Consider the following 27,242-nt stretch of genomic DNA (forward strand, 5'->3'; position numbering starts at 1 on the left):
CCTGGCACCTCCACCCTCCGCACGGGAGGCCCCGGTGCTGGGCACCCCCGCTCAGCACCCCAATGGGTGGGAAGGGGCCAGGAGGGGACCCTGGGGATCCTGGGAATGGGGATGGGGTGATGGAGATGATGGGGATGAGGATGATGGGGATGGGGACAATGGGGATGAAGATGATGGGGATGATGGAGAGATGATGGGGATGATGGAGATGATGGGGATGAGCATGATAGGGACGGGGATGATGGGGACGCTGGGGATGAGGATGATGGGGATGGGGACAATGGGGATGAAGATGATGGAGATGATGGGGGATGAGCATGATAGGGACAGGGATGCTGGGGATGCTGGGGATGAGGATGCTGGGGATGAGGATGATGGAGATGGGGACAATGGGGATGAAGACGATGGGGATGATGGGGATGAGGATGATAGGGATGGGAAAGCTTGGGATGAGGATGATGGGAATGGGGATGAGGACAATGGGGATGATGGAGATGAGGATGATGAGAATAAGAATGATGGAGATGGGGGTGCTGGGGATGAGGATGATGGGGTGGAGATGATGGGGTTGGGCCCCGCTGCCCCTTCACTGCCTGGGCTGTGGGTGCTCTCGTCCCTGCCCAGAAGCTTCCAACAGCCTCTCCCTCTGGCTGATTCACAGGTGCAAGAGCCACATGTGGGGGCACTGGGCTGTCACTGGGGGTGACAGAGCCCTTCCTCTGCTCAGCAGCTTTCTGGTGCTGCCCTGGCTGCCTGGTGTTCCAGCCTCAGCTCCATCACCCACCATCATCTGTGAGCCCTGGCAAAGCTGATGCCAGCCCAGCAGCATGGAAGGCAGCATGTGGGGGATCCCCTTGCCCCCCCGCACTGCCCACACTTGCCTGCTGCTGCCAGCATGGAGCACCCCACTCCCCCTGGCAGCACCAGAGCCAGCTGGTGGGGGCAGAGGCAGGAGCTGCCTGGGAACCAGCCTGGAGAGGTCTCTCCCAGCAGAATAAATCCCCTCGGTTCCTCCAACCTGCAGCTAGCATCGCCTGGCTGTGGTGATGGCCAGTTGGGCAGGGTCACCGTGCTTTCACACCCACCCCTGCATGTCTCAAGCCCCAGATGTGTCTGTCCCCAGACTGACGGTGACACCAGACAAAGGAGATTTTCAGGTACATCCAACCGCGGCAGGGCCTCTGTGCCACCCTGGAGCCCAGGGCACAGGTAAGGGCAGCGCAGCTGGGATGCCGTCCTGGCACTGCCACGTTACCAGCCCTGGTACTGGGGTGATGGACACGTGGTCACGCCAAATGAGTGGGGAGGAAGAGGCGGGTGGGAACTGGGATGCTGGGAGGAACGGGATGCAGGCGTGATGCTGGCAGGAATGCCCAGGTGACAGGGACATGGCAGCCCGGTTTCCCGCTTGTCCCAAGGGGCAGCACTGGGGTCGGGGCCCCCCAGGTCCTGTCACCATGTGGCCGTGGGTCTCTGCCCACCCCTGGGCTGCTGTGGGCCCTGCTGCTGCCAGGGGCCAGGATGCCAGGGTTCATTCCCGGGGTGGTTGGGCCCCAGGTCCTCCCGGTGCCAGCCCAGGGAGCCGAGCACACACCCTGCCGCGCCCCGGCTCCCCAGCCATCACCCGTGGACTTTGTCTCAACCCTGTAGTAGAACAGGCTCCCCTCTCCCGCTTGGAAACACAGAGCCGCCTGGCAGCTGCTCCAAAGCCGCTGTCCGTGGGCCAGGCAGAGCCAGAGCTGGCATCCCAGAGAGCGGGGCCAGGGGCACCAAGGGGCACCAACGGGGTAAGTGGGACCCCCCGGGCACCCCGCAGCCAGGGTGAGCCAGGGTCTGACACCATCACTGTGCTCGGGCCATCGTGGGCAGTGGTGGGGCTGGGAGGGGCCTCCCAGCAGGAGTGGGCTCCGGTGGGGAGCAGAGCGGCGAGGACAGGGACCCCCTGCCTCAGATACAGGCGCAGCGAGGGGCTGAGCATCCTCAGGCTGCATCGCCTGCTCAGCTGCAACACCCCGGTGCCAGGAGGGAGGGGGGCTCTGGGGGCTGGGTGCCAGTGATGCCACTCACTCTGCCAGGGGTCAGCAGCCACAGCCACTGGTGCTGAGGGCATCACGGCCGCCGTGCCGCGGTCCTGCCCTTGGCCTGGCAGGGACGGTGTGCCGGGGGGGTCCGGATCAGGTGCAGGGGTTCGTCCCTGCTGGGAGGGGGCTGCATTTGTCGCCAGGGAAGGGGGCAGCCGCCGGGCTGCGAGGGGCTGGCGGGGAGCAGGGGGCCAGGGAGGGCAGTGCCGGGTGGGTGCCCACAGCCAGCGGGGTGGCGGTGCTGGCAGAGCCAGGGCTGCCACAGTACCAAGGGCACCGGCCCAGCCCTGCCTGTGCAAACATGGGGTGATGGGGCAGCGGTGCTGGGAGGGGCCCTGCGGTGTGAACAGGAGGGTGCTGGCTCCTGCCATGGTCACTCAGACCCAGGGGCTCCCCTGCACGCTCCCCAGCAGGCACCACTGCATCCCCCCACCCTGGGCTGCCCAGCGTGGACTTGGGGGGTTGCAAGGACACGGGTGGCAGGCTGGCTGTGCACCCCCAGACTGCCTCCCTGCCCCGGTGCTGCCTGTCCCCAAGGAGCAGCTCAGGCTTTTCCCACGTTCATGCTCCTCCGTGGGGAGAACTGAGTGTGGCAAAGGCTGCCGTGGGGTGCAGGGTCAGGGCAGAGCCAGGCACCCCGGCTCTCTCCAGAGTTTCAGGCCCCCCCAGTGCTGTGGTTGTGCCTGTGAGGGGGCAGAGCGTGCCTGCAGGGGGGTGGGCTGCTGCACCACTGCATCTGGTGTACCATTGCACCGGCATGTCGGTGTCGCGGTGCATCAGCACGTTGGTGCATCAGCACGTTGGCCCATTGGTCGGTGGCACCAGCACAGTAGTGGGTGCTGCAGGCGGGGGGGCAAGGGTGCCCTCCAGGCGTGGGAGTCAGCTGCAGCAGGGGTGACGGTGGCGCGAGGGGGGGGTCAGGAATGGGTCATTGAACCGCAGCCAGCGCTGGGCCCAGCACGGTTCTTGGAATTCCCCACAGGCTCAGGCTGAGCTTATCAGGGCCCTGCAGCCCCACCAGCCCCACGGCCCCCACGCCCCACCGCCATCCCCCAGCCACTCCCTGGAAAACACGTCTCAGCTGGGTGTCCCTCACGGCATCGCAGGGGTGTGGGGACCCCCACCCCGACAGCTCCCTGGACAGTAAGTGCAGTGCACTTGGGGTGGGGGCAAGGGCGGCGCTGGGGCACTTGGGGCAACCGCTGCCCCCCAGCCTTGAGGGGACCGGTCCCCACGCACGGTCTGGTGGCAGCGAGGGCGTGCATGCGCATGCCGGCTCTATCTGCGGCGGGCAGGCGGGGGGGGGCACTGGCAGCGTGCTGGCATGCCGGCACACTTGTGCACACCTTGCACGTTGGCCAGTCTGGGTGCACATGCAGCTGTTTGCTTGGGGGGAGGGTGCACTGCAGGTCTGCAGCCCATTGCAGGACCCCCAGGGAGGAGAGGCCCTGGAAAACTTCCTAGCTGTCTCTTGGGGGGGAGGGGCAGGCCAGGCTGGTGGGTGCTGCAATGCTGCCTGCTCTGCCCTGCATCTCCCCGTGGTGCTGGGCTGGGCTGGGGCAGCCTGGCACAGAGGGGTGAGCCTGGGACCCCCTGGGACCCCCACATACCCACGCTCCTGCAGCACCAGGCAGCTGGGGCTGAGCCGAGGCGGTTGGATGGGTTTGGGTGCTGCTTTGGGAGGGGCTTTGCTGCTCGGTGTGGTGCCAGGTGGGGACCCCAATAACAGCCCTGCTGGTGTCCCCCTCCCCGCTCCCCTCCTGCGCTATCTGCCGGTGCTCCCCAGCGAGGAGTCCCCTCCCAGCAGGGACTTCTGCCCCCTCCAAGCATGATAAGGGGTGTGGGCAGATAGTTTTCACTGTCATCAGGGGCTATAAAAGAGCAATAGTGAATTACAGGTAAGAACTCGGCGAGGTTACAGAAATTCCACTGGGCACCATGCACCGGGAATGGCAGCTCCAGCCATGCCCAGTCAATGCTGCAGCAGCGAGGTGGCAGGCACAGCAGCGCCGTGGTGGCAAAGCATCACCCTGGGGCTGAGCCTGGGTGCCTCAGCTGCCCCTGACGAGTGCCAGGTGCTCCCACCCCAGCCAAGACTTAAAAGGCTCCTCAGCTGCATCTCCCTGTGGGATGGGGGCACAGCCAGGCTGGGGGTGAGTGGAGGGACTGTGGCCACCGGTGTGGCTGCAGGGAAAGTGGCACATCCAGGGTACAGCACGCCCACCCTGGGGATGAGCCAGGCTGCTTTGGGTGCAGGGACCTGCACCCACCTGCCTCTGTGCAGGGGAGCCTCACCGTGTGCTGTGCCGGCTGGTACTGCAGCACCCAGCTCTGGGCTGCTCCGGCACCACCGTAGCCTTTGCTCCCGGCACTGTTGGGTGCTCCTGGGAGGCTGCGAACACCTGGGGAGCGGTGCCTGGTGTTGACACAGCCCTGACCTGCTCGGGCTTGTGTGAGCCCAGCTGGGTGCAGTGACAGCAGGGATGCAGTCGGCAAACAGAGGGAGAGGATGTGCTGCTTGTGCACGCCGGCTCAGCCCGGGGTGACATGGGCATGGGGGCCAGGCCAGGGATGGCGCTTCCAACGCGGTGAGAGCTGCTGTCTTGTAGGGACCCACCTGTGGCACCCCTCCCTCCCCCGGTACACCCTGTCCCATCCAGCTCAGCGCAGGAGGATCAATGCCAAGGTCAGGGCTGTTTGCTCTCACTTTGCGTGATGTGGGGGGGTTAAAGTCCCCTCCTTTTTATGATCCATGAAACCATTTTTATGATCCTTGCTGTTTCAATAGCTCCACTATTTGGAGCTTCCTTCCCGTAAACGCGCAAGGAGCAGGTCCAGGCGGAGGCAGACAGCCCTGACACCTCTCCTTGCCGTGCACTGATGCCCCTGGTGCCACCCGCGGCTGGTGGTCCCTCCCTGCCCGGTGTGTGCGGTAAGGCTGGAGCAAGAGCTGCCCGGAGCGGTGGCAGAGGGTGGCACAGCTGAGCCGGCCCTGGCATCACCCAGAGCCCCGTGGCCGTGTTCCCGCTGCCCTCTTGGTGGCACGGGCGATGCTGGCTGCCCACGGCAGGTTTGGCTTTGCTGGAGACAGCCAGGCTGGGGGACAGAGGTGGGAGGGGGACGCTGGCTTCAGGGCAGCTCCCGCTGGGAATGGTGCTTCATGCTCTGGCTGCTTCTGCCCAAAATTTGGCATTTCTGGGTAAATGAAGCAAATGATTGCTGGGACGTGGCTGGGTTTTGTTGGCAGTGTCTGTCCCCTGGGCACGGGTACCTCTCGGTCAGCGCCCGGGTGAGGACAGCAGTACCAGGCTGGGAGGGGGAGCTGCACACCCCCAACCTCTGCTGCTGCTCTTAACAGCCACTCTCCCCTCCTGCTCCCAGGGCCAGCCAGGTCCTGCCCCTCGTCCTCAGGTGAGCCAGCAGCCAGAGGGTGACCTTGAAGCTGAGCAGCATCTCTAGTACAAGGTGAGGTTGGCTGAGGGTTGGATGCTGATTCCTCCCAGGAGATGGACAGAGTCACCAGGCACCTGGTCTTCCAGTTCCCCCAGACCTCGCACAAGCACGACTACAACGATGCTCACCAAGCTGGCTCGGGCGGGGGAGCCGACAGTGACGATGACATATTTGGCCCCGCTCAACACAGCAGCCAGAGGGTGGAAAATGGCTACAGCTGGAAAACGAAGTCCAAGTCACCTTCCTGTTTCCTGGATGGTGGAAAAGATGTTTGGACCCCGTCCCCAGACAGGGAGTCCAAGCTGGAGGTGGTGAGGTCAGGAAGCCTGTACGACCTCAGGGCTTACAAAGGCGAGAGGAAACCTTCGAAGCTTTATGATGAGGATGAGGAGGAACAGTACAGGGTCCCTCCACCAAACATCTCACCCGAGAAAGCCAGGGAGCTTGAGCATGAGAGGAGGGAGATCATCCGGGACCAGGTGGTGAGGAAGAGCTCCACCATCGCTGAGAGGTGGAGCTCCATGGATGAGCTGAGCTCCATAAGTGCCGGCACGGGCAGCCGGGGTGAAGGCAGGCGCACGGGCAGCTTCACCACCGGCTTCGCCCTTTGCTTTGACAAACCTTCCTCGGGCAGGGCAGTGACACCTGTCAATGCTGAAAATATTGACACAGAGCAGATCAACTTCTCCACTGCTCGGCAGCAGTTCCTGATGCTCGAAAAGACCAGCCCAGGCTCCTTCCTCAGTCCAGGGCAACAGGCCATGTCTCCAAAGCCAGACTTGATGACAAAAATCTCTAGGCGAGAGTCACCCAGTCCCGAGGTGGCCACAAAGGCTGCAAGAGGTTACAGTAATGCTGGCGCTTCCAGCCAGAGCAAGATGGACAAGACCGTTTATCAGGTTTATAATGTGTCCTACAAGACCCCTGTGAAGAAGGAGGTTTATGCTCCCAGAAGTGCTGATAATGAAAGGTCATATCCCATTGGGAAAACGTGCAGTTTGACTAAAGCATCTTCCAGAGAGGACCTGGACTCTGGCTTGGGTGAGATGCATAATGAAGCCAATGCCGACTATGCCAGCGATGGAAGCACTTCCAACGAGGTCTGCAATGGCCTTGCGGATCTGAAGACCAGCAGCAATGGCCTGGACAAGGAGACGAAGCTCAGCAACGAGACGCCCATCGAGCGGGAGATCCGCATGGCAATGGAGAGGGAGGAGAACCTCTGGAAGGAGAGGGGGATCCAGCGGCTGACCTCCAGCAGCGAGCTGGTGGAGATCCAGGCCAAGCCCCTGCTCTCCATACACACCTCTCCCGGCCCCGGCAGGAAAGGGAAGGACAAAGGCCGCGCTTCCCTTTATGTCCAGAGGGAAATTGAGCAGGAAACGAAGCGCGAGGAAGATCTGAAGAAGCAAGGGAGGCTGCTGGGGACCTATGACAGGGGGACACAGCAGGAGCTGGATGAGCGCAGGCGGGTGTTTGAGCAGGAGGAAGCCCCCCAGCAGAAGCACCCGCCCCCGAGGAAGGTGGACGAGCGGAGGAGCTGGGTTAATGAGTTTGCGGTGGAGCAGCCCATGAGCCATGGCCCCTGCCCTGCAGAAGACACCAGGGGTGGGAGAAGCCTTCCTGGCTACGCAACGAGCATCACGCACTTCGTCACCAGCGAGAAGAGCTGGGAGCAGCCCCTGGTGTCCCAGCATGTTTCCGCCAACGCCAGCAAATGGGGGAGCGAGGATTCCCAGGGAGGAAGGCTTCCCGGCTCCACCCTGAGCGCCGGCACAGCTGTCCTGCCCAGGGAGAACTTCTTCTTTTCCTTCTGGAAGCCCAAGGTCTCCTTCATGGACAACATGGGGACGCAGAACCCACTGCAGAGGGACGATGGCCGGGAGGAGCAGTACAAGCTGAGGACCTGGAAGCCCCGGACATCAGCGCTGATCGATGAGGAGATCTGGAGCGACTTGCAGAGGGAAGAGGAGCTGCAGGAGCAGCGGCGACGGCGGCAGCTGATAGATGGCTACTCCCCAGTTGGCAGCGACAGTGTTCCCCGGGAGGGCTCCCGCTCACGGCACAGCTCTGGTAAGGGACAGCTCAGGAGAGGGACGGTGGGGTGGGACAGGGCAGGGGGCCGTCCCGGGGGCAGAGCTACTGCGGGCATCGCTCCTGCCCTCCTGTTCCTTGTGGCTCTGAGTCTTGGTGGGAGCCATCTAAGGGGCAGGAGCAGCACCATGGAGTGCCTGTCCCCAGGGACCTTCCGTGCAGGCAGGGGTCTCTCCCCGGCATGGAACGCCCTTATGACTGGTGCCCACAGGCTGCATGAGATGCCTCTCGTGGCCGGCAGCCAGAGCTGACCTGGGGTCTCCGTAAGGACAAGGGCAGCCACAACAGGGACAGAGGGGGACAGGCATGGGTGGAAATCATCAGGTCCCAGCCTGGGAGAGTCTGGCTGTGGGTGAGGACCACGTTCCTCCCTGCAATGATTTGCTGAGATGCCCGTAAGGACTCCTGCGCGTTGGCAGCAAGTTGTCCTGGGAGAAATAACTCTCCTTGGATGGGGGTTCTGTGGGGGGCAGGTGGGAGCGCTTGGTGTGAAGTCCCTGGAGCGAGCAGGACCGATGTGGGGGAGCCACCAATCCCTATGAGGGACAAGCTCCATGAGAGCGGCACGGCTTTTGATTCCAGAGCTGCTCAGGCTTTGATGACTTTGTGTCATTCACAGCAGACAGCAGCGCTGGAAGGGCCCAGGAGTGCCCAGCTCATGCGTTTCCCCTCCCCCGCTCCTGACAATCCCTGGCTGGCACCCAGACGTGGTGCCCTGGCTGTGACCAAACCTGCTGGGCCTGCCAGGGAGGCCGGTCAGGGGCAGGAGCTTTGCTGTCCTGTGGGTCCCCCAGCCCCCCGAGCAGTCTTGGTGTCCCTCACACCCCCCCACCCCCCCACCCTGATGGCTCTTTCTCTTGCAGCCGCCTCAGGTGTCAGCGGCAGCATGGAGACCCTCGCCCCCGACTCGGCCCGTTCCAGCCCCTTCGAGGAGCGGAGGAGGAGGATGAAGGAGGATGGGAAGGTGAATGTGCCCCCCCCTGCCTGGGGGGGCTGGATGGGGCCAGGGGTGGCTGTGCCTGGCTCCCACCTGGAGCTGGAGGTCCAGCTGCTTGGCTGGGTGGGAGACCCAACGCGGGGGTGGGGGGGGGCACTGGCGAGGGGCTGTGCCAAGCCCCCCCGGGCAGTGCCCGGCTGCTCAGGGGTGCCAGGTGGGGCTGGAGAGGAGCAGCAGCATCCTCCTGGGGGGATCCTGGCCTGAGCTGTCCCCCACCCCGGGGAGGGCATGACTGCATGTGCTGTCCTCAGGTGGCCTCTCCCGTGCCCGGCAGCCTGACCCCCACCCCGCCCCCACCCCCATGGGCTGTATCCAGCTGCCGCTGGGTACCTCCCTGCGAGGTTGCTGTTAGCTGACCATGTTCCCCCTTTTCCCAGTACGCGGGCATTGAACCTGTTGACAAGATCAACACAGAGGTAACGTCCTTTACGTCCTTTATGTACTCGAGGGCTCTGCTTGTGCTGCCCCAACTTCGCTCCCCGCATCCCCGCGGGGTTCCCCTGGCTTCCAGGTCCTGGAGACCGACGGGATGGACGGGGGGGTCTCTGCGCTGCTCGGGTGGGCATCGTGTCGGGCAGGACGTGCCACGGGCACTGCCAGGGGTATTTAACCCAAAGAGGGGGGCTTCTGGCTGCTGTGCAGAAAAGACTGATTATAAAATAAACTATATATATATTTAATATATCTATTTATATGTTTAATATATATGTAGATACATATATATTTATAAATATAAAAATTAAAAATATATTAGAGGATGTTATAAAATTACAAATTATAAAAATAAAAAATATATAAAATATATAAAAATATTTTCTTTATATATCTTATATCTTTACATATCTTCTGGTTTCTTTAGGTTGTGGAAAGCACCAGAGTGATCCGTCACAAGAGCGCCATGGCCCAGCGCTGGGAGGCCGGGCAGTACGTCAGGGACGATGACTGAGAGAGACCCCAGGACTGGGGGGGGCCCGGGACCACCGGACTTCACCATGAACTGACCCCCTCTTAGGGATCCGCTAGCACCAGATCCAAATACCTGATCACTTTAGCTCCTGGTTATCCCGAGAATCGGAGGCTTGTACACTGCAAATCGCATCTATTTTTCATATAACTGATGATCTGCTAGATCTGCTCATTTGTTCCCCCTTCCTTTGGAGGTGAGGTAACATTTTATTTTATTTTTTCCAAAGAGGGGAAAAATCGGATCACTTGCTTTTTAATCACTTCTGCAAGGAGACAGCCAGATGAAATCATACGGTAATTTAACGTCTTTCTCATGGAAGCTGTGTGTCTGGCTTACAAAAAAGCTCTTTCATTTTTAAGTGGGTTTAGGATTTTAGGTACCACATCGGGCATCTCCCGGGAGGGTCCCAAGGCTGATGGGGACCCTGGGCTCAACATCAGCATCAACCCGGGGGCATCGACGTTTCTGCTTAACTCATGTGATCTGCTGAAATGCAGCAATAGAATATACATACATAGATATACATAGAGATATATATATAAATGCTGTTTATTTTGCTAATTTATTAAAGTCATCGCTCTCCTTCATTTTTCTTTTGTCTGCCCGCTGCCTGGGTTTTGCAGCAGGAGTGTCAATGGATTCCCCGTGCTTGGGGAGACGGGACCGGCACTGCCACCCCCACCCCACCCCCCCGTTGTCGCTAGGTGGCTGCCCTCCCCCGCTGCCCCCTCCCCCACCGCCCCGCCCCCCCCGCTGCCCCCCCCCCGCCCCCCCTGCTGTCGCTAGGTGGCCGACCCCCCCCGGCTGCCCCCTCCCCCCCGCTGCCCCCCCCGCTGCCCGCCCCCCCGCTGTCGCTAGGTGGCTCCCGGCGAGCGCGCAGGCGGCGCTGGCCCCGAGCAGCCACGGGCGGCGGTGGGGCCGGGGGTCCCGGGGCCGGGGGTCCCGGGGCAGGGGCGCCGCAGCCCGTGGGGCTCAGCTGGGCTCGGGGCCGGGGGCTGGCGGTGGGTGCCCTGCGGCTGCTGGCCCGCTGGTCTGCGGAGGGGGGGTCGCAGGCCTCCGTGAAAAAAAGGAAAAAAAAGAAAATAAAGAAAATAAATGGGTTGTGGAGAAACCTCGGGTGGGGGTGTCTTCCCTTGCTGGCCCCGCTGTGTTCGCGGGGACCTGGGGGGCTCCTGGGGGCGCCCCGTCCCCCCAAGGAGCAGCAGTCGCCCAGTGGCCGGTTCCCCGGCCCCCGCGCCCCCCAGCTGGGCTGGTGCTGCCCCACGGCCATGCCCAGGGAGCTGGCTGGGCAGGAGCCGGACCCGGAGCCTCCGCTTTGCCTCCGGTCCAGGGCCTCGATGGAATTACTTTGTGTTGTGTATCTTGGTCTCCACCCCAATTAATCACCTCTTCTCGTGACGAGAAGCGTGTGCGTAACCCTCGGATGATCCCAGCGTTTCTCCCATCCCCTGGAGCCCTGCGGTGGGGCACAGGGACAGGTGAGAAGGAAGGAGCAGGAACACGAAATCCTGGAAATCCTTTGCCACGAAGTATATACACAAATGCATTTAATGATGAACTTTTAGAAGTGTTTTCATCCTGACTTCAGTCATAAACATTCCATTCTTAGGTCACTCATGGAATAGTTTTTGTAGGAGGTTAACGAGGCATCTTCTAGCTGATAAACCAAGTCGGTTTTAATTGGGTGTTGTTAACACAGAATAGAAATGGAGACCTGGAGACCATTTTTCTCTTGTCCTTTTTTTCAAAGTAAAAGTGTGCTCAAAGTCCTCAAACTCCCGTCTTTGAAAAGCTGCCTTTGCCGCAGACGCTGGTCCTAGCAACAGCCTACTACGGGTAATTTCCTAATTATTGGGATGAGGTTTACAGTTGGAGCTGCTAAGACATGCCCTGGGACAGTCACCCGGCGTTTCTGACAACGCCGCGTCCTTGCACGAAACGCGACAGTGCCCTGCCTGGTTTTCTCTCCCGTGAGCAGCGGATAAACCCTTGGTGAAGTCCAACCTACATCACCCAGGACGCCGCTCATCTGAACCAAGTGCAACTAACTAGAAATTGAGCTTAGAACCAGGGTGAGACGCAGATGAAGGGGACCCACGGGTGCCCTGTGTGTGACGAGGCGAGGGTCTGCCACCGGCTGAGCGCTGCTCCCCCTCCTTGGGCTCCCTCCCGGGACCACCGTGCCCAGCCTGCTGGCACACACCGCACTCCCCGCTCCTGTCCCTTCGCCTCCTGCTCTCGAAGCCCCCGAGCCCGGCGCGGGTGGCTCAGCCCGGCACTGGCAGCCGGTGGGCCGGGGCAGGCAGGGTGGGCGGGCGGTGGGCTAGGCAGTGAGCCCGGTTTCGGGGGATGATCTGTTATTTCTGGGTGGGTTTGCTCCTGAGGCCTGTGCCGGGGCAGGCCTGTGCCTGTCCTTTCGCTCCCTTCTGGAACCTCCCAGAGACCCCATAGGGGCCCATGCGCTTGTGACAGGATTAAGTGAATGCTGCTGGCTAATTGTGCCACCTGATTTCCAACGCAGCAGCCTTTCGTTAACGAGCTTTGGGATGTGGGCTAAGGAGATCAGCGCAGAGGAAAGAAAAACCTGGTCTGGTCGTTCCCTTTGGGCAGGGTGAGTGAAGCCTAGCCCTGTAGGAAGGGGGTCGCTGGCTCCCAGCTGTGGGGCGCGGAGCTGCACGTCTGGCTGGGCTTGACCAGGGCACTGCCAGCCTGGCGTAATGCCGTCTGCGCTCAACAGCAGGAGGAAAGCTGGAAGACGCCCTCCGAGCATTTGATTAAGTGAGTTTGTCTTTTTTATGGCTCTTTAAACACCTCCAAGTTATTTGGTGATATTAACTGTTGCTTGAACGGGACCAATACTGGCAAAGGGTTTGGCCACAGAGGCCTCGTTAACAAGGCACGAGCGTGGGCTCCGTGGGATTTCAAACAGCCCGGCTCCTCCACAGGGTCAGCTCCGTAACGCCGCCTAACAGCGGGCTTGGAGCAGGAGAAACCTGAGCGGGAGACGTGAATGCGCTGGCGTGCCAGGAAACTGTTACCTGCTCGTTTGGGGTTCCTGGTTTCGTCTTTGGAGAACAGGCAAACAGGCCGGACAAACAGGAGAGAGTAAAATGTTTTTTTAATTCGGTTATGTCAACAGCGCAACCCAACAGCTTGACTAGACTGTCAGACAACAATATTGACTGAATGGTGCTTGAACAGCCAAAAAAAAAGTGAACTGCACCTACCAACATCTATTTACGTAACTCTATTTAGCACTCTGGGGAAAAACACCGTAAAATTTTTCAATGCTGTCAGCCATTTTAAGTAACTTTTTAAACCACAGTCTCAACTTCTTCAATCTACAAATCTTTCACTAAGAAAAAAAAAACCCAACAAGAACCTCGCTGAAAGCATTCCTGTGCAACACAGATTAGCAACTGGCAAATGTGGTGTTTCAGCGTTCTCCTTCCACCCCAGAACTAACTCGTGTTACTTATCCCCTTACCATAGGCTTATCGTATAGACTCAGCGCTGTGTACGTGCCAGCTCCCCTAAATACGAGCGCAGCTCGAACTCCTAGCCAAGCTGTTCAGCTGCTGAGCCCTCCCCACGTTAACATTAGCTATTTTCTCATGTCATTAATAAATCAGTAGGATATGAACTCGTTTTGCAAATGTGAAACCTAAGAGGAGTCTCTTAACTTACTGAATTATCAATTTCATTAATAGAAAGAACAATAGAAGTTTTTCAATTAACCTGAAAGCTAAGGCGATGCAAATACGTAGATGACTTATGTTCTGAGGTGAAACTGAAAGAGAAGGATGTTCTCCTCAACCTATACAAACTACTGCCACTTAAACCCTTCAAAGACGACTTTGAAATATGCACGTATCAACAAGTGACACAGCAGAACCTAAATGGGCACCATTATTTGTTGGACGTCTTTACAGGTCCCCTGACCTCATGGATAATAACTTTCAAGATCTTTTCCAATTTGCTTTTTGTCAGTGACTTTCTGCAATACCATATCTGGTCCCATATGGAGCACAGAGGTTTGGGAGCCAGGTAAAGCGGATTGTAGTAATGAAGCATATCCTGCGGCCTCCTCTTGGCATACTCCTTATAATCTGTGACCGGACAGTTATCTGGATCCTCAGGCTTGGCAAAGAGACGTGGACCTGACTCCCCTGCACTTACCTCTGCACTCAGGTCATCCAGCCACTCCAAGTATTCCAGCTCTTGCTCATTCTTTTTTAGCACAAGCTGTCCCCAGTACAGACTGTGGCTCTGACTGTGTGTACTGGCCCCAAACGCCCTAATGAGATTTGTGAATATGAGGTGCAAAAAGCCCTGAGGGTGCATCTTACTTAAAAGTCCCTTCCTACGAAGATTTTGCACATCTTCATCTGTCAGGTTCTCCAAAAGACTCCACTCCTCCTCTCTCTCTTTCTGACATAGGTGCTGAAGTTTCAGTTTCAAGGCTTCCTGAGACGCTCTGAATTCCAACCCGTTAGCCAGGCTATACTTGTAGTTGTGATCCTTGAGGTATCTCTTGATGTTACTTTGAAAGGAGTGCAAAGAACGGGAGGAAAAATCTCCACCGTTCTGTCTCTTTACAGAACTGTAGAACAAGGCCAGGTAATTATCGAGGTCTTCAGGTGGCAGCTTATGGATCTCGCGCATTTCAGAAGGGCAATGTAAAACCAGCCAGTCTCTGAAAGTTTTTATATCGCCAGTGTTACGGTTTCTCTTTACATCCCACTTCAATACATCTAAAAGGCAAGACACAGCTTTGTGGACAGCAAGAACTTACAAGGAGATCAGTGAAATATATAAGAAGATGCAGAATAATGCTCACCTTCCCTCTAAAATTCAGAGATTACAGGCCTTTCACAAACCCCTTCCTTTAGAGCTCTGGTTTAGATCTCTGCTCCCGACAAGCCAGCCAGTGCCACCTGACAGCACCAGCCTTGACACGGAAACGACTGTCTCCTTTCTTGCTTCTTCTCACTTGGCCACTGAAGCGGCATACTACCATAGAGGTAAATTTAAAATACTTTCTGTTTTGAATTATGTTTAAATGGGAGAGAATGAGTTCCTCCTCATGAGATTTAATCACTGCACGTCATTTTGGAAGGCCCATGTGGCAAGCATTGGTGCAAGTTCTACAGGCCTTCTCAGACAGCAATACAGGACTGGAGGCTGGACCTGTCACTGGTGGCTTGGTGACACTGATCTTCCCCCTGGCAGATTCCAGAGGTGACACCGAGTGTGCCCGTGGGACCACACTTGTGGGACCAGCCGTGTAACCAGTGGCTGCAGCCCTGAGCCTGCAGTGCTGGCTGTGAAGCTCAAGCAACCCCAAATGGGTTTGATATCCTTCCATCAATTTGCAACTGCTCTGGTGTGTATTTTATGGTGACTGCAGGGGCCAAACTCTGCCCTGTTAACTTAGGGGAGAGTGAGCCTGTACACAGATCTTGTGAGCTGCCTCAGGACTAAGTAGCATCCGTTTCATATGTTCAAAGTGTTGTACAATATAGTTTGCATTCTGCAAAATAAACTCCAAAGCATTCTTCTTGACAAAAATCTCTTCAGGCAGGAGAACTCTCATTGTGAAATAAAAACAGGAACCAAAAGTTAGGAGTAGATAGTGAGGGAAAATGAAAAGATGAGTAAATTATTTTTTTTTACAAGATTGCCAGGATTCCAGTTGAGTTCTCTCTCAAGTTGCTATGGCAATACCACATCTACCTAGTTTGATGTAGCATGAGAAATTAATTCTTTGGATTGCTGAAAAGCTCCATCTGCTCGCCTGTGACTCTTCCAGGGCTGAAGAGGGGTAGATTGAAAAGGGTTCTAGAGCCAACACCTAGAGATATCCCTTCTTGCACCGAGATATTTTGTACATGCTTAGTTGTTATCTTAAAATGCTGTGGCTGGACTGAGGTGGGTTCTGCTGATCCCTGTGCTGCTGTTTTGGGATTTTTTTGCTTGTTTTGTTACTGACTGCTCTATGTGAAGAGATGAATGGCTTGTAAATCAATACATGCAGAGGCCTCATTTGAACCATAAGCCATTTATCTTGGCAGAAACGGCCACTACACACACATTCCCAGATGAATTCCCTGTCCCTTCTGATGATACATGTTGTCGAGTACAAAAATAGTCAAACACTGTTCACAAAAACCAACTGTGCCAGTTTGTATGGTTGCGGCTCCGTAAGGAATACGAATGCCTGTTACCCTGAGTCTATTCAGCACTACTAATGGTGCTTTAAGCATGCACCCATTGTGTCCCAGGCAATCCCCAAAACACTATTTCAGGAATCTCTTTTCTCTTGATGGACACTGTCCAGTCTCCTGCACTGTAGGAACCTGCAGCAGGCTGCTGCTCTTTGACGTGATGCTCATTATTTCAGCAGATCACTAGGTATAAATGTCTGGTGCAGTGGGACAGGGGGCTAGCGTACCTAGGGAGGAGTTCTGAAGATGCAGCCAGTTGGGATGCATCCTGCATGGCCATAGCGCAGTGCTGCAGCACCTCGGCCAGGCTGGGTGCCCAGCATGCCACAGACAAGGCCATGGGGCTGGACTGTGACCGTGGGAAATAGGACAGGTTTTGGGAAATATGAAATGGGATCCTCATCGTGAGCGGGTGGAAGTGAGATGCGTGCTGTTGGGGGCTGACTCTGTTAGGTGGAGCCAAGGCATTAAGCCGCTGGATGGAAAAGAGATACTTTACTCTTTGAAATGAAATTTTAAAAATTTGCCTCAATGTTTACACCTAGATACTAGCAGACAAAACCATAAAACTGACTAGACAACACTTTGCTTGGAATTAATACGGAAAAGCGCCTGCAGGCATTCAAATCATTATAGATGAAAATTTTGTGGCTTTACTAGAACTTCTTTAAAACCCTGGACATTTGCATATTATTTGAGGTGTTTAATCATTAGATTAACTAATATATATTTACCTGGCATTAAGGCTCCAGTATATTATACACATCCTAAAATATGGTCATTTATTAAATTAATTACGTCTATTTCATAGATGGCTTCCCTATTACTTGCAAAAGACTAGTGTAATTTTGATACTGTCCGCACACTGTGTCAGCTGTTCCTTCTTGAGTGGATAGTGCCTGTTCTACAGCAGGATTAAAACAGCTGCAAGCTAGGCTTCTAAATCTTCATCAAACAGCATATTCTTCTGATATGGAATAATTTTAAATATGCTTTGTGTGTGGCTTAACCTTGGCATTGAAAGTTCCCTAGTAAGCATTGTACCTTGTGAGTTAACGTTTGAGCAGTTACAACTCTCCCCACTCCAGTAGGATTCCAAGGATAGTGTGTATGAAAATTTTAAAATTCTTAAAAGCTTTAGCAATTTGTTTAGATCACATAATTTAATATGCAGAATTGAAACTTTGCTCCCATTGCAGTGTCTGGGATTTTTGCCATTGATTTCAGTGCAGCCAGAGTTTCAGCCACAGTTTCTCTGTTTTAAAAGTTACTTCCTCTTATTTTCTTCTCTTGAGACCTGAGTTCCCATCTCTGGCTCCAGTTTCTCACAGGGACTCTCTCTTAAGTACAGCACACGTGCTATGTGGTGATACCAAGTAAAACGAGAGACCAAACTATTGAAACTGTAGAGTTAAGGCTGGGCCACTGCCAAGTACACATTTGGGTGCCTCAGTGAAGGGCATTATCTACTGAAGTGCTGATTGCTTAAGGTACGAACTTTTTTAGTCCCTTTCAGTAGAAACAAGAGTGCCCCAAATCAGAGGCATTTACTTAGGTGCTACAGTAGAGATTTTGGCAGCTATGTGACCTCACCCTCCTTTAAAATTTTGGGAAAGTGATTAATAGACCGTCCCTGCCCCCACACACCCACAAACCCCTCCAGGAATAAAACTCCAGACTCTTACTTTTGTTTAGAAAGGCAGGTGGGTGGTCGGTGTTCTTGCTCTCTGAACTCAGTGAGGCTGAAAGATGAGGAGCATGCCCAGATTGTGACGGCTCACTTTCCTTGGCAGGGTTTTCAGTAACGTTCCCGCTTAAGCCTATTCCTGGTGTGCCAGGCTCAGAAGGGCTCAGCTCGAGTTCCTGCTGGACATCTACAGTGGCTTCAAACTCAAAGAAAGACACAGAAGTGGGTGACTCAAGTTGGGCCTTTTCTTCAATGTTGGAGACAGGAACAGATTTTAAATGTTCTTGTGGTATTGTTGACTCAAAGGAATTTCTTGCTCTTGAAGTTTCAGTTATGGACCCTGCAGGATTAAGAGGACCTAACATCAAGAAGCTGCTGTCCAGGCTCTCCTGATCGCTGCCAGGGGATTTTAGAATGCAGGCAAGAGTTTGGGGTGGTTTTCCTGTAGCATCAAAACCAGACATCTGGGTGGCTGTCAACTTGTCAAATGCCTTCTTCTGACTCTGATGCATTTGCAAATTTACCTCAGCAGTTCCACTTTTCACTGGTGATTCTGCCAGATTATACTCATTGAACTGGTCTTGTTGGTCGTCATCCTCTGATTTGCACTGTTCATCATCAGAGATGATTTGTAGCTCTTCGTTGCTTTCTGGCTTCACCTTATATCCGTCAGTTTTGACTTCACTACCAGATACCAACAAATGCTGCGCTGCTGTAAAGCATGATTTCACGGATTTACTGGGGTTCTTATTTTCTCTGGGTGATAGTTCATTATATAGTAGGTAGCATTTATCTTGTTGCTGAGTGACCTCTGGTGATCTGCTACGTGACCCTGTGTCAACAGCATCTGCTTTAGCCCTCTCAAAAGACGGAGTCATCCTGAACTTCTTTTCATCTAAGTTAGCTTCCCGCGGTGAAACCTCAGATGATACTAACCTCTTTCTGCTTTCTACAGCTTCATTCTCTTCTCTGATTCTGACATACAAATGTCCACACTGCCAGTGATATGCATGTCCAACTCCACACATCCACAGAATAGAATTGTCCTTGCTAGGAAAGTTCTGCGCAGTTTTCAAGACCGGGATTTGATTGCATATGGTCCCATGGGTGTGTGCCCAGGTCACAAGCTTGGAGAGATCCATGTGAAGTGAACTGGCATCATTGCACCTTCCATTGCCAACACTCTTGCTCTGTGAAAACGTGTTGGAGATAACTTAGGTGAAAGAGGATGTGCATAAAATAGCAGTCCTGGGGACTGTTTCTAGCCCCATCTCAATAGAGCAGTAATCGTTTTTTAAAGATAATCATTAGAGGAATCACTGATCTACAATTGGTTCATTCATTAAAATAAATAAATAAATGTGTCCACTTTGAAAACCTGGAGGGTAGTTTGTGGGCATGGTCCTGGAATAATGAATTTATTACAGACACAATTTATGCGTGCCTATAGGCTGTGAGTCTTGATCAACTAGCTCAGCTTAAGAATTTATCACACCTCAGCTGAGCCACAGCAGCTGTTCACGTGCACGTTCTAAATCCACAGCAAAACAGCGATTAACCCTCTTACTGAACCACCAAGCAGCGACCGTAGCTCAGCTAATGGAAAGGTAACTGGCTGAAGTGTAGTGCTCTGTTTGCAAATCTGAGTCCTGTGATCCAAGCAAGCTCGTATCCATCGACAATTCTGTCCTCACTTACAGAAAGTAACAAGGGAAAGTGTCAGGAATTGGCTTTTCGGCCTCCCACCTCCCCATGGCCAGCAGGGCTCATACATCTTTCATCTGTCAAAATGGCAGCACTACTTGCATCAAAGGGGAACTGAATATATGAAGTCACTTGTGGCATACTTTTCAGAAACTAGAAAACGGGCCTTGCATCCACGTATCTAAAACCTGTTTTTAAAAAAAAATCTACAATTTTTAATGATATAATTGATTCTGTTAGAAACAACTGTCTATGGTACCATTTACGCTATAAATGAGTACCCACCATGCTGCTGTTTTCTATCTCACTGAGCTTTCTCTTGAGTGGAGATCAGTGACTGTTTGAATATTCTTTCCCTCTCTCTCAGAACCTAAAATAATAATCATACATATGTGTGTGTGGATATAGAGTAAAAAAAAAAAAAATCTGGCTAGCAGATACAACTAAATTTTTCAATGCTCAGTCCAAAATAAATGCTACTGCAGAACACGTGCCCTCATTAAGGTAAGCTCCCATTGAGCTCAAATGAACTATATATAGAAATCTTGACTTGTGTAAATATTTGCAGGATTAGCCTCTACAGCATACCAATCAAAGTTGAAACAAAATACAAATATTGAAAACAGAGTTTTAAAAACCAGCCTCTGCAAGATGTTCCTTTCAGCACTGGCACTCTGAACGCAGGCTGTGGTTAGCAATCCTTACTTCTCCAAACAGTGAACTGCAGAAACAGAAGTACCAGAAATGGTGAAGCTGGTTCAGATTCTGACACTATTTGACTCTTCAGATAGTAAAAAGAAGAGGAAGTTTCCTAACAAAAGAATTCTTTGCATATGTAACTCGTATTTACTAGAGACTAAATCTGAAATTCTTCCATCTGTTTTGAAAAGTTCTACTAGTAGCCTAGAAAATCATCATCATTTCTGTATAATTAGAGAACAATTGGTCACGTAACTTACTGTCAACATACATATTGCAAGAGAGCCAAGAAGCCTTATGATGCTATGTGACTGATACCGCATGCATTTACAGTTCATAATGGCAGTCTTTGCTCTAGGCATCTTAGTCTATTATTAATTAAAAGCTTTGCATTTAGTGGTGGTAAAAGATGTCAGACTGAAAACACTGGACACAGGAATCTTGTCCAAACTGGTTCTTTGAGCAGCTCTGGCCTAAAGGTGATGCAGCTTCCCAGTGAGAACAGGCCCCTGTTGGCTTTGAAGGAGAGCAAGGCACGTGCAGACAGCCCAGCACACCGTGAGCACACATCCTTGCGGGTACATGAGCTCAAGCCTCTGGGTCTTCTGCTCCACATGATCCTATTCTCCAAGCAAATTGCAGAAGATGGGAGAAGCCCATCCCGGCTGACAGATGTAGGGCTGCTCTGTAATCCGTGAACGTGGTGTTTGTCTGCAGGGATTTATTTCACGAGTATGCTAGTTAAACTCAGGGAAAGCCTGTCAGCGCACAGGGAGGAAAATGCCGCACTGCAGAAGCCCTGTCATGCACCAGCACCCAAGGCAGAGGCTATGCCCGCTGCCTTCGTGCCCTGCCTCCACCCGCTGCGCTTACCAGCTCGGTGCAAGGCGGCAGGATGAGGAGGCACCCGGGTGAGGCTGAAGAGCCCTGCCTGGAGGAAGGGAAGTGAAAGTATGACTGGCCAGGCTGCCCAGGGCAGCGCTGTGTGTCTAGATGTATGCAGGGATGTGTGTAGACATATATATATTTAAAAAAAAAAAAATCTGGCTAGAAGATGCAACTAAATTTTTCCATGCTCAGTCCAAAGTAAATGGACTTCACCATGCGCAGGGTGAAGTGTGGTGGCTGCTGCAGGGCTTGGCCAGCATCTGTGACAGGAGGTGGGGACGTGGAAACCATGCAGTGGCAGGCCCTTACCCTCCCCCTCCGCTGCGTGGCACCAGCCCTGGGGTTCCCCAAGGCCACCTGCCCGAACCCAAACCTCCCCCTGCCAGCAGGGCTGCCCTCAGACCTAGGGGCACCCAGAGGAGCCTGGCTGGCTGTGGGTGGGGGCAGCTGCCTTCTCCCTTCCTGTGCCCTCATCCTCATCACCCAGCAGCCCAGGCCTTGAGAGTGGGGTTGAGAGCCACCAAAATCCATCCAGTGATTATGAAACCGCCCCTTGACCAAGCTCCTGTGCTGAGGGGGAGCCCTCTGGAAGTGTGTTTATCTGTGCCCTGCTCTGTCAGTTCCAAACCTGCAGAAACTGAAGGGTGGCAGAATCCCGGGCTGCTGAGCCCCATGGCTGCAGCTGACCAGGCACTTACTCACGTGCTTAATTTTTTAGTGAATGCTTCAATCTGCTGATGCCAAAGCTAAATGTACTTCGCTGGATGTGAAGACTAAGCAGGCAGAATCTTCGGGCAAAAGTTTAACTGTTCAAAGAAGGAAGAGGGGAAAACACCAAAAAAAAAGCCATGAAAGTGGTGTGGGCTTCCACGCTGGCCACCACAAGGGAGTGTCTGCTGCCTGAGCGAGGCAGGGGTAATGACTACGATGACAAGCACAAAAAATTACAGTGATGAGTGTTTGGTAGTTAGGCAAAGCACAACCCAAAGAGGAAAGGAAACAAACAGAAGCAAAGCATACAAGAGCCCCCTCTAACCTCAGCAGGCAGGTGAGGGGACTAAATGCTCCTTTCAAAGGTAAAACCACAGGTCAGATCTCTTGTGGTGTGTCAGCTGTACTTCCTGGTGGGGAATGAACAGTAGGCACTGAAACCGCTCCCCTTTGGGGTGAAGCTGCTGCACGGCAGCACAGCTCTGGAAAGCCCTTCTGCACTCAGGCTAGTATCAATCCATGTGTTCCTTCTTCTGGCTTTCTAATGATAGTATGGATAATTTTAGCCTAGAATGCTTTGCTGTTTGTATATGCTAGCTTGTGAAACATGCAAAGCTAAGATTTTCAAAGAATTTGTTACTGAAATCTGCTGCTTGCTTTAAACAAAAATCAGACTAAACCCCCCTGTTTAAAGCAGCAAATGCACTTTGAACTCTTTATGGCATGGTATAGGATCTACTGTCATTGAGATCTCACTCCTAATAAATCACAGAAAACAGGGTTGGAAGTCACCTCAGCAGCCATTTCAGCTGTCCTCGTTCCTCACAGAACAAGGAGCTCTGCCCAAACTTCTCCCGAGAGGTGTTTGTCTAACCTCTGTCTTCAGACCTCCCAAGGACAGGGAACGCACAGCCTATTCCTGGGCCTCGCTGGGCCTCAGAAAGCTGAACATAAACTCGTGGGAGAACCATTTTTCCCTTCTGAAGTCAAGAGAGAGTTTTATCTTCAAGTTTGACCTGTGTAATTCCTCCCTAAAGGGCTGAGCTGCTTGGACAAACTAAAAGGAACATGCCAATAATCTGGTGCTTACAGTTAGTGTGGGAAAAGGTAACAGGAACGGAAGCTCTGCATGGTCATAAGGCCATGAAATTACTAAGTTGGCAGATGAACATCTTGATTTCTATCACAGGCATCTTTAAATGGCATGCTTTTATCTTTCCTTATCTCCAAGCACATGTCTTCCTTTTCCTGATCTCTTTGGAAAAAAAATCCTTTTTTCTCTAGATACTTAGTTCCAAATAAAGGCTGTGGTAATCAACTAAGGATACTTCTTCAGCCCACTCCTGCTCTCATATTTACATCAGTTGAAAGTACCTCCAGAGAAACTGTCAAGTGGAATGAGTCTGAATTTACAGTTACAACTGAGTGGGGAAAAAATGAAGTATGTATTTACCCACAAAGGCTGAACTAACGTACTTCTTATCTCTTCAATTAATAAAAATCCCTCTTGATCATTGCCACAATTTTTTACCTGCTTCCAACAAAACCAGGATTCCTGTGGGGGAGGGTTGTGGGGCTAGAATTTGGGGGTTAAGTTTTGTTTGGAAACCTTGTGTCTGGTTCAGTATCTGCATGGCTGTGAGTGATGCAGTGTTTTAATTATCTTTCCAGGAGAGGCTCCCATCTGATAATGGACACTGTGTATGCAGGACCCACACCTTTGTGCAGAAAAACAGGACATTCCAAAGCTGTACGGTAAATGTTATCTTTTAAGTTTTTTTTTTAACCCACAGGGAATTTAGTGCACTAATATAACCTATAGTTAAGTGAATTCATGCTCACTGGAGGAAAAAAAAAAAGTTAAAAAAAATCTACAAGATTTTACTTTCTCATGCATCTGGTCCATATAGTAAGCTTTCAAGATGTCAGAACTGTATATGCCTGTATTACCTCTGTATTCGAGCAAATGCGGCCAAGTAATTTCAAAGAAGTCTACAGCATTTCAGTGGAGCTCTTAAAACTCAAGGCTGACTAAAAGCACTGAAATGATTATTCTGTTTTAAGACTTTCCTGTGTCTAGTTTGAGCCCTTGCAGGGCAGGGGGGTAACATACTCAGCATTTTCTGAAAATAATTCACCTGTAAGGTCTGTGAGGCACAGGTACCTGGAATCACTTGAGAACATCAACATCGGAATTGTACTCTCTTTACATTTCAGTGGGCTCTGTGCAGCATTATGGTATGCTGAAGGTTCTCTGAAACCCTCTGACATACACAGGCTTATGCAAGCAGGGCAACTAAACAAAGAAACTAATTGTATAGGCACTGGAAGCCCTTTAACCACTTTGTTCCCATCCCTCCACCCTGCAATAGTCCTAGCTATGTTTCTCTTAAGTCTTGTAATGTCTATTTCAAAGATTAGAAACCCAAAGCACACAAATATGAGAGCTTTGGCTTTTCAGCTCCAGATAAGACAGTGCAGGAAACTGGAACAATCCCGGCAGGAAAACAACAGGATACAGAACAGCAGTTCTAAAACTTGACACCCGCCCCTTCCCCAGCGGACTGTGTGCTCTCGCTCACTTGAGAAACACTCACTGGAGGTGGAAGGACACGGGGCAGCCGTAAAATGCATGGAAAGGAGGGAACATATTGCCAGAGAGCTGCCAGGAGTGAAGGCCACTGACAGGGGGATGTGGTGTCTGGGGCAGGAACGGGATGAAGCTGTGCTTAAACACATCTGGTTGCAAGACGAGAGTTGAGAGCGGAGCAGAAGTAGCTCACAGCTGCCAAAAATCATTAAGCTTGTCCCACCACTTCTTAGCAAGGGCCTTTGGGGTGGATTAATCATTTCCCAGCACATCGTTTTTCCTGTTCTCTGCAATGTTTGTTTCTCTCCTCCCCCTCCCCTGTACAAGAGCCTTCTCAGCACCTCTTCAGCTCTTTTCCTGCTTCACCATGTCTTTCCACCAGTACCTCCTGCCCTACTTGCAGAAATACAATTCCCAAGATACATTCTGTACTTGCTACAGGGCGGCATTCCTCCATTTTGAGAGATGCTCGCAGAAAATAATATCCAGTATATCTGATGGAGGGCAGGGTCTAATTGCATGCACCAGCTCTGAAGGAGAGAAGACAGACTGCTGTTAAATGTTAGCCTACAGCACCACATTCCTTAAACAAGAGCTTTTTTGTTCAAAGAATCGTACACAATTTTTTTCATGAGTCCTAATAATCTCTTCTCTTGAGGGTCTGCATTACAGAGCTCCTGTCCTTGTAACTTAACTGTGAGCTCTAAATCGAGTCTTCTTAAAAGAGCTAATAAAAGCCACAGCCAGCTGGCAAAGGATTGCCTGGTCCAACAAACAGTAATCAACCACTAAAACCAGCTGTAGTAAAGGAAAAAATTAATTTAAAACCATGAACTTCTATAAATAGGACCTAACATTTTATTTCCCCGGGAAGAAGTGGGAAGGCTGAAATTAGTGAAGGGCAAATCGGTTACTTGGGCAGAAAATGCTACAACATGGATAATAGCTGTTCGAGTTACCCTGTTAACGCTGCCATTTGCAAGCAGCTTTGCACTTATAGTTAGTGCCGCCAGGGGAGAGCAGGCCATTATTTTCCATAACAATTCTATATGCAGGCTGGTTTACTCTTCCTGGGATTTTTTTTATTTTCAGTCCTGCGCTGTGGTTGCGAATATAATTGTATCAGCACAGAACTGACTGTGGGAACTTACTTTGTTCCCCAGCAGTCATTTGTATTAAAATGATCTTTCACTTAATTAATGGAAGAAGATGTCTGTTGGCAAGAAGGCACTTGCAGGAGTGTTTGCTACTCTTTTAACTGCTTCTCTTGCTACTTGTGGTATTTCTCATAAAGCACGAGCTTTGCCGGTCATGGGATAACATCATCACCCCCTACTATAAAAATCACTGTAAATCCTCACAGTTTCGTGGAGTTTGACGGCAACAGGCTCAAAAATCAGATGGAACTGATGTAAAACTTGGATCCTTTTGTTTGTTTTTCCTGGCCCCGGCCGCCGGAGCTGGCCGCCCCCGGCAGTCGCTGCCCGGTCCCCGGCAGAGGGTGCTCGGCCGCCGACCACGCGCGGCCGCCCCGCAGCCGTTGCGGTGGCCCGGAGGGGGACGAAGCGAGCCCACCCCGGAGCCCTGCCCGGCCCCCGCGCTGAACGGGTATTACTGTTAATGCGGAGGGTCAGGGTCCTCTGCCATCCGTACTTGGGGCGAAGGCACCACCCCCAACGCACTTCCTTACTCCTGCCAAAGCACCTTTGCACCTGGGGCTCCAGAGAAAAAGAAAACAGCCCAAATTTAGTGCGAAGCTCTCAATACAATTTACTGACCTCTCGACGTGCCAGCTTTATAGGAAACTTGCTATCTTCCTGCTAAAAATACAGCATAAAAATGCTGACCGACAACATTGCCTTAGCCAAGCACAGAAACTTCTCCATTCCCAGTCCTTGGAGCAGGGGTAAGGGTGTTACTCTAGCTTTGGTTCTTTTGATTTCTCTTGTTGGAAATGATTTTTTTTTTATCAAACAGCAAAAATTAACATCCCGTTTGGGATCCCCGTAAGGGGAAGTTGCATATCTCACTTGTTTAATTTTATTGTCAAAGTGTTTATTGCAGTTTTATGTATTTCTGGGCAGCCTTTTAAAGTTTAACTAAAACCATAACATGACAGAAGCCATTTTTTCTCCCATCTGCTAAACTAAACTAAACTATGCAGTGCTGTAAGCTGGAGGACACATCATCCAAAGCTTCAATCACTGAACTGTGAGTTGAGGCCTAGCATCCATTCCCCTTTCTTTGATCTGAGCCAAAACACTCTTTCCTTCTGTTCTGCATCACACGTTACCAATCCGCAAACAAGAGGTAATGTGTTACTTCATGACACGCTCTGGATGAAGTGTGGTAGAAATTTGCTACTAAATAGTATTAGTGGTGAATTTGTGACTTGTAATTAGACATAATTGTTCACAATGAGATGTAGTAACCTACTTTTTTTACAATACAGAACAATTTTAACAACTGACGACACAACTCATTCCCAGGCTTGAGAATTTCACCTTTTTAGAAGCACTTTAAATCCGTGGTGACTCAGTCTGGGGGTGTATGTTGAAGTCAATCTCACTAGCAAGTGGCAAAAAGCTAGCTCTCATTTTTACATCTTAAGCATTTATGAAGGTTTGCTGAGGATGTGCTGGTAAGTGGCTCCTGGAGGTAGAAGAAGTAACTTTGCTGGTAAACAAGGAACTTTCAGAGGAAGGGAAATTCCCTGTCTGTGAGATTACTTTTTCCAGTCTCTGCTGGGGTCTCTCAGGCAGATGCAGATGCCCACAGCTGGCACAGGGAGAACACAGGGAAACCCTGGGGGTGATGCCCATGTAAAGGAAAGGTGCTTGTCCCTCACGAAACACATTTTAATAAGCAGCATCCAAGGTATTTGGCCACAGGGAAATTCATTAGTTCGTGACACCTGGTGGTGCTGCTAGGACATTTGGGAGCCTTGTAGGCTTCCAACCTTTGGAACCTTTGCTCCTATTTAATTTTCTACTATTGTCCTTGTTTTGAAGTGCCACTCTTTGCCTTACCTCCTTCAAGGTCACTCAAGATGTGTTGGGAAGCCTCCAGTGGAGCACAGAAGCCTGCAGAAGGACAAGAATCTCGCTAGCACCTGGAGAACAGGGGAGCCTAGGAAAGAAGGGG

At 52.3% G+C, this 27,242-nt stretch overlaps 2 protein-coding genes across 4 annotated transcripts; one reads left to right on the forward strand and one right to left on the reverse strand.

Annotated features, from left to right (window-relative positions):
• The first annotated feature begins 3,113 nt into the window (after positions 1–3,113).
• Positions 3,114–10,179, forward strand: MISP (mitotic spindle positioning). The gene is made up of 5 exons (XM_056337382.1): positions 3,114–3,224; positions 5,463–7,607; positions 8,492–8,592; positions 9,003–9,041; positions 9,485–10,179. The coding sequence occupies exons 2-5, from the start codon at positions 5,588–5,590 to the stop codon at positions 9,569–9,571; spliced, it is 2,247 nt and encodes a 748-aa protein (XP_056193357.1). The 5' UTR covers positions 3,114–3,224; positions 5,463–5,587; the 3' UTR covers positions 9,572–10,179.
• Positions 10,180–12,694: 2,515 nt separating this feature from the next.
• On the reverse strand, positions 12,695–27,230 carry LOC130148565 (uncharacterized). 3 transcript variants are annotated; one of them, XM_056337317.1, is made up of 4 exons: positions 27,128–27,230; positions 19,496–19,580; positions 17,505–18,696; positions 12,695–14,346 (listed from the first exon to the last, which is right to left on the reverse strand). In XM_056337317.1, exons 2-4 carry the CDS (start codon positions 19,496–19,498, stop codon positions 13,502–13,504), a joined length of 2,040 nt encoding a protein of 679 aa, XP_056193292.1. In that variant the 5' UTR covers positions 19,499–19,580; positions 27,128–27,230; the 3' UTR covers positions 12,695–13,501. The 3 variants fall into 3 exon arrangements, with proteins under 3 accessions (XP_056193292.1, XP_056193293.1, XP_056193290.1); XM_056337318.1 differs by lacking the exon at positions 19,496–19,580 and having other exon boundaries at positions 27,128–27,226; XM_056337315.1 differs by lacking the exons at positions 19,496–19,580; positions 27,128–27,230 and adding an exon at positions 20,170–20,754.
• Positions 27,231–27,242: the final 12 nt, after the last annotated feature.

This window comes from Falco biarmicus, chromosome 4 (genome assembly GCF_023638135.1).
Source record: "Falco biarmicus isolate bFalBia1 chromosome 4, bFalBia1.pri, whole genome shotgun sequence".
Taxonomy (NCBI): Eukaryota; Metazoa; Chordata; class Aves; order Falconiformes; family Falconidae; genus Falco; species Falco biarmicus.

Bases quoted from the DNA above. Each gene is read 5' to 3' on its own strand.
- MISP (XM_056337382.1), top strand. From the start codon at position 5,588: ATGGACAGAGTCACCAGGCACCTGGTCTTCCAGTTCCCCCAGACCTCG. The intron at 7,608-8,491 runs GTAAGGGACAGC...TTTCTCTTGCAG, and splicing joins CCGCTCACGGCACAGCTCTG to CCGCCTCAGGTGTCAGCGGC. The intron at 8,593-9,002 runs GTGAATGTGCCC...CCCTTTTCCCAG, and splicing joins GGATGAAGGAGGATGGGAAG to TACGCGGGCATTGAACCTGT.
- LOC130148565 (XM_056337315.1), bottom strand. From the start codon at position 20,271: ATGCCTAGAGCAAAGACTGCCATTATGAACTGTAAATGCATGCGGTAT. The intron at 18,697-20,169 runs GTAAGTTACGTG...ACGTTTTCACAG, and splicing joins TTGCAATATGTATGTTGACA to AGCAAGAGTGTTGGCAATGG. The intron at 14,347-17,504 runs GTAAGAGTCTGG...CTTGCCTTTTAG, and splicing joins ACCTGCCTTTCTAAACAAAA to ATGTATTGAAGTGGGATGTA.